Below are 11,522 nucleotides of genomic sequence, written 5' to 3'. Positions count from 1 at the left end.
ATGTATATTCTACAGCGTTCAGAAAGTGCGATGGAAAATGTGATGTTATTAAGAAACCGCAAGAGGTCGCTGTTACATACAGACGCACATTCTGTGCGCTCGCGCGTGTTTTTAATAGGTAACAATAAAAACCAAACAATTACAACTATGAAAACAAAGCACGGTTACGAAAAAAACAAACTAAAATGAAATCATTTTGCACTGCATATGGAAATAGCCTAAAATATAGGACCTACTTCTTATTTTACGTTTGTCGAGCTGCATTTGAGATTGATTATGGTAAAATATGATCATAATCTGATAGATCAGTTTTAATGAAATATTAGAGCGCGCTTTAAATTCGCCTCCGCTCTAGAATAGCTCAGTAGCACAGAAGGTTTGAGTCAGAGGATTATTATGGGGGATTATCTGCTACAAACAGGTAATCCAACCCCACACTCCCATACGGTCCTCTGTGCTTGCAATTTATGGCAATAATGAGCAGAAAACAGCATGCACTCGGTGAATGAGCTGCTTTAGAGAGAGAGATGAATGGCGTTCATACTGGGAATACGAGGTAAGATTTATATCCAGTTTACTTTTTATCTGAAAATTAAAATAGACACCACCATAACCACTAAGTAGCTATCAGCAACATTACTCAGTTTCAAAAGCCTGGGATAGGCTAAGTGGCCTGTTTAAAAGCCTGTTAGATGTCCTGCAAAGGTAATTGAATATTCCAGGCAACCATATTCCCCGAATACGGCCTTAATTTAAAACAGACGCACAACTGCAGCGAGTGCGCGGGGGTGGGATACTAGAAAAACAGTGCTCGGTTCTCTCTAATTTGGTTCGCTGTGACGAATGGAGTAACAGTCCTGATAGACTGGAGCTCTAGGGATCTTCGAGGCAAGGGGCATCATTATGAGTGATCGCATCTAATGGCGCTCAGTGGATTTAATCTTTATCGTCCTCGACACCCGGATGTTGCGAAGATGCGCTCATGGAGCCCAAGGCATCAGCATCAGCATCATCAGACACACTAGTCAAAACATCATAGATACGATGGTTTAATGCAGCGAACAGGAATATAACAAATAATAAAAAAAAAAATTCAATGTGGAGGAGGGGATGGACGAGCCAGAGGAACCGACTGAAGGTAAACACAATCTAGATGTGCCTTATGGACGATATTAAATTCGTCTCATATTAAAAGGGCTTAATTAAACTGGTGACACTGAATTTAAAAGTGAAGAGTATGTCCGTGTAGAATTCAGTGCACATCACATACTACTACGCGCTTGTATTATGGTGACAAGTTCGAGTAGATAATATAAACTGAAAATATGTAAAATCATCAGATACCTAATGCAGTAGTGGCCAATGTTAAAGTTTCGAACCTTATTGTGAAGTATTACCATTACACAGTGTCCATCTTTGATTCAAGAGTATAACAATCTGCTTTATACAATCAAAGTATAGTGGCCTCAAAAAGGATTTGGAGTGTCATATCCAAACAATTGACAAAGAAAGAAGTTTGTTTGTTTTGAAGTGCTAGAAAAATAGATATAGAGTTGAAAATGCAGGCAGTCGGTATTGAATGACTTTTTGTTTTGTTTCTGGTTGGTGCTTGTTCATATGTGTTAGGACACCTGTGTGAACAGAACAACTCTTGCTCTCGTGTCCAGCGTGAAGACAACCAAGCTAGCAGAAAGCAGAGCTGTTGTTTTGTTTTAAGCTCTAGATGTTTGCTGACAAGACTCCTCTTCAGTCCTCGGGTTATACATAGTAGAAGAATTCTGTGGTCCTAGCTTTTCTAGTAATGTCTTTAGATTGATTTTAAAGAAGTGTGTTGGTTCATCTTAATGCGGATGGTGAAAGAGAACACTTTTTAACTTAACTTTTTGAATATTTTCATACTCTGCGATGCAAAATAATTAAACTGATGTCGATATTTGATGGTACAATGTTTCACTTCCTTTTAAATTCAGTATGCAAGAATAGAATTACTTACTTACGGAAACACTCAATATATCAATATATTACAATTTTGGCTTGGAGGGCAGATTTAAAAAAAACAAAAACAAAAAAACATGTCTAATTCAGGACAGTTGTGTGAACATACAAAACCTACAGATCATCTGATGCCAGCCATGGACAAATCCAGGAATGTTGCCTTCATTTAGAAAGAAAATCAGCTTCAACTCTGTTGCCAGCTGTGATTCATCATCAACCATTCACATAACAAGTGAAAACAGACTAGTGGTGTCTGTGATGGGGTGGCACTATAATATATATGAATAATACAAATAAGATTTATGAATATAGTCTATTTATTTTTTTTCTTAAAGGGACAGTTCACCCAAAAATAAAAATTCTGTCATTAATTACTCACCCTCATGTAGTTCCAAACCCGTAAGACGTCCGTTCATCTTTGGAACGTAAATTATGTCACATGGACCATTTTCACAATGTCCTTTCTACATTTCTGAGCCTTGATCGTGTAAGGACCCTTGCTGTCTATGGAGGGTCAGAGAGCTCTTGGATTTCATCAAAAATATCTTAATTTGTGTTTCGAAGATGAACAAAGGTCTTACGGGTTTGGAACGACATGAGGGTGACAGAATTTTCTATCTAACTATCACTTTAAAGAAAAAAAACCCCTTAACACTAGCTTTCTATGTTCTTCTTCTATTCTATCTTGTTTTCTTTGTATGTGTGTGTGTGTATATATATATATATATATATATATATATATATATATATACATATACATACACACACACACACACACACACACACATATACAGTATATATATATATATAGATAGATATATGTATGTATATAAAAACCTTGCTACGTGTACTGCGTTGGGCTAACTGAGACTTGTTATAGCACTTGCATTTTATTGCTCTTTTGTTGGTTTTGATTGCTTCTATTGTGCTCATTTGTAAGTTCCTTTGGATAAAAGTGTCTGCTTAATGACTAAATGTAAATGTAATGTATATGTAAAGACTATTCATTATTATTTTTTTCTCTATTGTCTGTTTTTCAGGGGCAAACTATTCCAGTGGCACCAGAGCCCCCGTCTCCAGTGATGCTCCTCCCATCTGGTTGGAAGTGCCGTCGATCACCAGCCATCATTCACCGGCCCAGTCCGCCGCGCTCTCCTGGCAGGCAGCGATTAATGCCGCCAAACAGTCTCAGGGCACCCCCAAAACCATGAACTTCTCTGCTGCTGCAAGCACTGCTCCGGCTAGCTCGCTCGCCCAGAGGAAACGCCAGCAATATGCCAAAAGCAAGAAACAGGGAAGCACCACTAATAGCAGACCTCCAAGAGCACTTTTCTGCCTGACTCTCAATAATCCTGTGCGCAGAGCGTGCATTAACCTAGTGGAGTGGAAGTATCCTTACATCAACTGTAGGAAAGGTGTTAATGTACACAATCAAATTTGCAGTCTGGAGTTATCGACACACTGCATTCACCCCATGACTTAGCTATGGATTTAAAGCATTGGGCTCAAACTCAATTCTTGGAGGGTCACAGCTTTGCACAGTTTTGCTCCAACCCTAATCAAACACACCCGATCCAGCTAATCAGGCTCTTCAGGATTACTAGAAACATCCAAGCAGGTGTGATTTGGAGCTGGTTGGAGCTAAACTCTGCAGAACTGTGGCCCTCTAGGAATTGAGTTTGAGACCACTGCTTTAAAGGAATAGTAAAAAATGTAAGTAAATGGTTTTCTTTTAACCCAGGCTCATTGAAAACATATGCTTGTCGTGACGTTTCTGCAACACAAATATTATGTGCCTTATTGTACGTTTGGCAGCAGTTTCAAGGCAAAACGCACATTCAATACGTGACCATGGCCACATTTTTATTATGTTGGTACATGCATTGCAGCGGTTCAGAATTCAAATGTCTGGGAACCATAGCTTCTCAGGTTTCGTATCAGAGTGCCTCACCTCTCAAGTACAGCGACATATCGCGTGAGCCACTGAGCAACCTGTGTTAGAAAACCTATACATATGAAGCTCTATATGTGACACTAATCTTATCAGTTTTGAAAAGTATCAGTTTTGAAATCACGCAGCATGTTAAAATTGTTTTGAGGTCATAACATAATATTCTGCAAGTGTGTGTGTGAAAATTAGACTTTCTTAATTGAAATTCTGGCCCTGTAAATCATAATTTGTTTGAAAAGGAATAAAAGTTGTCAGTTTTACTGCCTCTAGTGTTAATTTCAACTGGAAACTGCAGCGTTTTGTATAATAGGTACGAGTTCTGCAGAAACATAGGCAGAGGAACGTATTTCCAATGAGCCGGGTAGTTTTCTTTCTTCTGCCAAACACACAAAACGCCAACGAGGCTTGATGTTATTGGGGTCCAACTTCATTGAGTCAGTGAGACTTGGAACAAAGCTGTAGTTTACATCACCCTAATGTCTTTTTTTTGGAGATTTTCATGCCCATTGCCCATGCCCTTCAAAGAAACCAAAATGCCATTTGGAATTCACTATGCCCGACATGTCAGCTTCTGATGTGAATTTGGGGCAGGTATAATGGGTGGTGGGAATGTTTGGAAAAAATTACTAGTCACACAGAAATGACATAAAATTGAGCCTAAAATGCCACATGATATCTCTGCCATGACATAGGTTACAACTTTGAGGGTTTTAAATACATAAAATTGCAATTTTACTTTCTAATCAAGTTTGATTGGTTGGGATCATTTGTGAAATGGATGATACTGCTATCATTTTTCTCCTTAAACATGTTATTTCCAGACCTTTTGATACCTTTATACTGCTATCAATATTTGCCAACTGCGTGGCCTTAGCTGTTTACATCCCCTTTCCTGAAGACGATTCCAACTCAACTAATCATGATTTGGTGAGTACCGTGACATCTCTTCTGATATCTCATTGGCTGTGTTGTGGGATTAGTTTCTGCTAATCGAGATTAGATGAGTGAATTAGAGTGGAATTACACAAGCCCAAAGGCAAATTTGCAAACACTCAAAACACGCTCATCCATGCTGCTCATGCTTGTGTTTTCAGGTATAGGAAATGTCTGCTGTATAATTGCTCTGTTGTTTGTGTTGAAGTAGCTTCATGGGAAAGAAAAAGGATCTCAGTTGTATCTGAATATGAATTCAGACATCTTTGATCAGAATCCTTCAATAAAATTATCTATTTAACTGAGCAATCTTTATTAATGTTATGGCGCTACACTCTTAATGTAGATGAGTGTCTCTGTTTTTTGTTTTTTTTAACTCTAAGGAATTTTCAGGAGAAACATATGGGGCTGGTTATTGTGTAGGCTTACATATTATCACTGTAGCCAAAACTTCCATTGTTTTATACATTATTTATATATGGGAATAAACAGCATCCCACATACACTATATAGATACAAAAAACTTGAATATGCCCACTTTGTCTATTGCAGTAGTGGATCATATACATTATACAGCGTACATAAAATTCTGAAATAAATGTCAATCTAGAGTTTTACAGGTTAATTTTCTAGATCATTTACTGTAGGCGATCGGAGCTGTCTATGGTGCTGAAACCATCCTGCTCACTATATATCCAACATCATTTACTATATTTAATTTGGCATACAGCGCATTCAAAGCATACAGTGCTGTAAATAAGTGTTTGGTCTTTCTGATTTTGTGTGATTTTGCACATGTGCTGAATTCCATCATAACTTTAACCAAAACCTATAAATGCGCAAAGTGAACAGAAAACTTACTTAAAGTTAAAGGGGTCATCGGATGCAAAATTCACTTTACAAGTTGTTTGAACATAAATGTGTGTACATATCCATCCTATAATGATAAAAATCAACCCAGTGTTTGTTTTTAAATCCCTATTTTAAAATCCCCTTTCTCAAATCAGGCTGTTCTGAGATTACTGTCAGAATGACATAGTTCTGTGCAGACCGCTCCCATGATAGTTGATTGACAAGACCGTCTTACCTTAGACCCGCCCTGAGTGAGCTGAGAGCTGTCCGCCATTGTGCCGACTCCGGTGCAGGGGAAGACAAGATGTCTCAGATTGAGCGATTGAGGTGTATTGTTGTTGGATGTAGTAATGAATATAGCAGTCGTCATTTACTCCCGACGTCTGAGGCGCTGAAGACGTAGAGGATTAAAGTTACTTTCGTTTTGAAGGGAATGCGCCGATCCCGGTCTGCCTAAATGCGTTTATGTTCACACGAATCATTCGTGATCCAGTTTCATCTACAGAAGAAGTGAGTATAAGGGGTTTTTATGAATCTTCACATATCGCCTTTCCTAATAATGTGCTAGTTAACCAATTCCACGGCTGAAGTTTAACATCTGCTCGTCACTCCACGGAAGAGAGCGGCACTCTCATTAGTGTTTAGCACAGTTGCTGTTGCTAGGAAGGAAAGGAAAGGAAAGGATGTGACGTGTGGCCAAGTATGGTGTTCCATACTTGGAATTTGTGCTCTGCATTTAATCCATCCAAGTGCACACACACAGCAGTGAGAAGTGAACAAACACACACATACCGTGAACACACACCCGGAGCAGTGGGCAGTTGGGGTTTTGGTGCCTTACTCAAGCGCACCTCAGTCGTTTTCAATTTACATTATTGACACACTATTTTTCTTTTTTAATATTGTGCAGTTGCTCTGACACAATTTACATTGTTAAAAGCGCTATATAAATAAAGGTGACTTGACTTGACTTGACTATTGAAGGTGGAGAGAGTGCTGGTTATTCACTCCATACGCCTACAATCCTTGCTGGACCTGAGATTCTAACCCGCGACCTTTGATTACGAGACTGACTCTCTAAACATTAGGCCACGGCTTTCCCTAGGAAATACTTGTTTTGTTTACTGTGTTGAGACATGGTGAAGTTGCGTTTGGTCTCGTACTGTATTGCATACCTTGTCAGTGTCGTGTGCTTGCTTAGCCCTTTGTTGTCTGATGTTCTCCGTGAACATCGTTCTAAGCTCAGGGCTGCTGAAAGGGTGTGGCGCAAATCAAAAGGTCAAATCCAAGTCGCAACATCTAACTACTGGGGTGCCTCAGGGTTCAGTTCTTGGACCACTTCTCTTCTCTGTCTACATGCATCATTAGGTTCTGTCTTTCTGAAACATGGCTTTTCATATCACTGCTATGCTGATGACACTCAATTCTACGTCTCATTCCATCCTGATGCTCCAAAGATAGCTGCTCGCATCTCAGCTTGTCTAACAGAAATTTCCTTGCCAAGACAGAACTGCTTGTGGTTCCATCAAACCCATCGTTTCATCACAATTTCACCTTCCAATTAAGCACATCAACCATAACTCCTTCAAAAATAGCTAGAAACCTTGGAGTTATGATTGATGATCAGCTGACTTTCTCAGACCACATTGCTAAAACTGCCCGGTCCTGCAGATTTGCTTTATTCAACATCAAGAAGGTCAGGCCCTTTCTTTCGGAAAATGCAACACAACTCATTGTTCAAGCTCTTGTTCTGTCCAGGCTGGACTATTGCAATGCTCTCTTGGCAGGTCTTCCAGCCAGTTCTATCAAACCTTTACAATTAATCCAGAACGCCGCAGCAAGATTCATTTTTAATGAGCCAAAAAGGACGCACGTCACACCTCTGTTCATCAATTTGCACTGGCTACCAATAGCTGCTCGCATCAAATTCAAGGCATTAATTTTTGCCTACAAAACCACCACTGGCTCTGCACACCTTTACCTAATTTCATTACTTCAGACTTATGTGCCCTCTAGAAGCTTGCGTTCTGCAAGTGAACATCACTTTAATGTTCATCCCAAAGAGGCACAAAATCACTTTCACTGACTTTTTCATTAACTGTTCCCATCTGGTGGAATGACCTGTCCAACTCAATCCGAGCAGCTGAATCCTTAGCCATCTTCTAGAATCGGCTAAAAACGCATCTCTTCCATCATTATTTGACCCTCTAACTCTAGCACTCTCTGTTCTAATTCTATTCTTAAAAAAAACAAAAACAAAAATGTCCCTTTTAGACTTGCACTCTATTCATTTACTAACTGCTTGTTTTCTTAAAAAAAACAAAAAAACCCTAACACTAGCTTTTCTAAACTTTTTGTATTCTATCTATCTATTTATTTTCTTTTTATTTATTATAAACGAAACAAAAAAAAGCTAAAAAGGCCTCTAACACTAGCTTGCTCTATTCCTTTTCTATTCTATCTGCTTTTCTTTTTATTTATTATATAATAAAAAAATAAAAAAAAACCTTGCTACGTGAATTGCGTTGGGCTAACTGAGACTTGTTATAGCACTTGCATTTTATTGCTCTTTTGTTGGTTTTGATTGCTTCCATTGTCCTCATTTGTAAGTCACTTTGGATAAAAGTGTCTGCTAAATGACTAAATGTAAATGTCAAACTCAACTAATATACAAATAAAAGAAAGTCTTTTAACACCTAGTACCTAGTAGAATAACTGCTTACACCTCCATTAGCAGCAATAACTGCAACCAAATGCCTCCTGTAGTTCTTTCTAAGATTTTGGCCCACCCCTCAAAGAAACACTTCAGCTCAATGACATTTGTAGGCCTTTAAACATTAGCTGTATCCGTCTGGTTTAAGTCAGGGCTTTGACTTGACCATTCCAAAACTTTAATATTTTTGCTGTTTTGACTTGCTTGGATGTTTCGATCATTGTAATTCTACATGACTCAACTGTGTTTCAGTTTGAGCTTTATGGACAGATGGCTTTGCATTCTCTCACATACTGGGCAGAGCCACACAAACAAAGACTACTTCACGCCTGGAGACTGCATAATTGAAACCAGTACCAAATGCAGTGCTTGTGGCTGCTGTAGTTTGAGACTGAAGCTCACGTTTGTAGCACTGACATGAAGCACATGTTTTTCTGTTGACTGAAGAATACTGTCTGTTTATCATTATGCCTCTTATTTGTCTCATTAGGCCTGTCATAGCATTGATCATGACTACTAATAGTGCCACACTCGCAAACACTGAAACACGGTGTTCTCATCTCCATCCCCAACCATGCAAGGCTAGGTACTGAATCTATTAACCACAAGGTCTAGAAACCCCAGAAGTCCCCCCAACTGCCTGTTCTGCATCTAGCCTGCTTGATCACCAGTGAAGCACTTGATGCCACAGTGACCTGCATACTGTCACATCCCCCACATCACCACAAACTGATTCAGTGTTGCACCAGGAACAGCTGCTTGCTGCCAGTTGCTTTACCATTTCTGCCTTTTGCCAAGCAGAGCGATGACAGAGATGAGCGGGTATAAGGAGATCAAGAAATTATACTAGAAGAGTTTAACCTTGAACCGTGGGTCAGTGTGTTGGAACATGCTAATCACCTGACAAGAACATGGACACTTCATGAGAAGTGAGCATTTAAACATTTTACAGCCAAGAAAATGTTGGGATTTCTGTGAATGGAGCAAAAACTAGTCTGACAAGCTGTGAGTTTCAGAGTGAAGCACGCCACTGAAGCATGATCCGGTGTTTTCAGCATCTCACAGCAGCTTAGTTTGCAGTAAATGTTTGCAAATGTTGTGAGTTTGGGTCTTTTATAACATGCATCTGAAGACTCAACACGCACCACCTGTCTTCACAAATGTGTAATTGTTTAAGAATTGGTCTAATAATAATAATAACAATAAAAATAATACTCTGTTTTATTATTATTTTTTTCATCTGCCTGCAACTGTCAGCATTTTCACAAAAATGTCATGATCCCCAGAATATTTTGTTGTATGCATATATAAACATGTAATATGTTAAAAGAAAGAACATAATGTCTGCTTTATTCTATATTCATGCATTCTTTTTTATGAACACTTTGAATGTGGGTAAGTTCATAAAAAAAGCAGCATTTTAAACAAAAAGTAGTGATTGCTAACAGTTTCTGGACTTCATACAGTTTAATTATCGTGACATGTATAGTCTTTTTTCTTTTAAATCAGAGTGAGCATTTGGTCGGGAGTCCGCTGAGCTACAGGGCTTTGAGCAGCACTGGGCTTGTCCAGTAAGATTAGCCTCAACCGAGTCAGTGACACCAGTGTTTAACCTTTCTTTCTCTCTGGATTTCCATTGCACTCACTCATGCATGTTCATCGATCATTTCCAGCCTACAAACCTATATTCTCAATTCCACACATGCCTCTGGGAAAGCCCTTTAAACAAGTGTGAAATGGTGTGTGTTGGTGAACTGTAGTAAGAACCGCTTGCGTGTGTCTGTTAATTTATGACGAGGCTGAATAATGAGGCAGTGCATCTTTCCTATACACAGATGGGTGAAAGTTGTGTGTGAAGCAAACGCAACAAGCTGTACAGTATGTGAAATAAACACAAATACGCTTGCAGTTGTTTTCCTCTGTGTGTTCGCGCTGGTTGACACTAACCCATCTGTAAACAGGAGGGTGGAGGGTGATGAAAGAGGATCGTAGGAGGATTATATCTTCACTCACTTTCTCATCTCTCACTCCAACCACTGTCTCTCTCTTTCTCACACTACGACTCTTATTTCACTCGACCAGCTGTTCAATTAAATACTTTTGTACTTTAATACTTTATTTTGTGAGTTTAAAGGTACAGTTTAACCAAAACTGAAAATTCTGTCATCATTTACTTACGCTCGTGTCATTCCAAACCCGTGCTACTGGTTTACTTCTGTACAATAATAAATGTCCTCTTGGGTGATTACAGTGCAGTGGAAGTACACCCGGACTCTCTTCAGTGTGTAGTAAAGCTCTAACGAGTGTCAGCAAGGCCATGTGACTAGATGAATATTTTTCAAGTGTTCTGATATTTTTTGGTTAAAAATAACCAGATTATCAAGAAATTCCATAGTTAAGTTGTGGCAGCCATTTTTGCTCTCCTGTGCATGTTTCCAAGCATAAAATCAGTGTTATGAGATGAGATTATGATTTTAGTATAGTGCATAATGGATTTTTTTTTTTTTTTTTGACTGAATTCTGCCTTCATATTTGAAGTCAGTATTGTTACATCAATGTGGTGATTTATGAGACTGCATAGCCTTGACCTATGAGAGGGCTAATTTTTCTGCTCCCACTTTATATTAGGTGGCCTTAACTATTATGTACTTTTATGTATATTTAAACTAATCATTTGATACAATGCACTTATTGTGTACATAGATGTTTTACATTGTACTTACATTTAAAAAAATACATGCATGTAATTACATCTATAATTAATTTCTGTAATAACATTTACTGTATAATTACTCTGTTGACCTATCTCTTACAACATAAAGCACCCTTAAACCTACCCATACCACCAAACCTGTTCTTAACCTTACCTATATCCAACGTCAATAGCAGCAGAAGTGTTTTGCAATACAATATGAACACAATGACCTTTTTTCTTAATCATTCATGGCACCCTTTAACAAGCGCTTAAAAGCTCAGTCACTTCACAGTGCTGGCTTCCTCTGTGACTTGTTATTAATAAGTGAGAGAGTTTATGTAGAGGTAAAAATGGGCTCATTAGTGATATGGTCTGATATCATA

At 38.7% G+C, this 11,522-nt stretch overlaps 1 protein-coding gene across 1 annotated transcript in view; it reads left to right on the top strand.

Moving 5' to 3' along the window:
• The first annotated feature begins 410 nt into the window (after positions 1–410).
• Positions 411–11,522, top strand: part of LOC306848841 (voltage-dependent L-type calcium channel subunit alpha-1D-like) — a 116,837-nt gene continuing 105,725 nt past the window's right edge. Inside the window, exons 1-3 of the mRNA XM_079383591.1 lie at positions 411–556; positions 3,036–3,384; positions 4,768–4,873. Coding sequence (XP_079239717.1) covers positions 532–556; positions 3,036–3,384; positions 4,768–4,873 — 480 coding nt within the window. The 5' untranslated portion in view covers positions 411–531. The remainder of the gene's footprint in view (positions 557–3,035; positions 3,385–4,767; positions 4,874–11,522) is intronic.

Source organism: Barbus barbus (genome assembly GCF_936440315.1).
Source record: "Barbus barbus genome assembly, chromosome: 29".
NCBI classification, from domain to species: domain Eukaryota; kingdom Metazoa; phylum Chordata; class Actinopteri; order Cypriniformes; family Cyprinidae; genus Barbus; species Barbus barbus.
The sequence above is the reverse complement of the archived record's forward strand: the minus strand, read 5'-3'. Positions and strand labels throughout refer to the sequence as shown.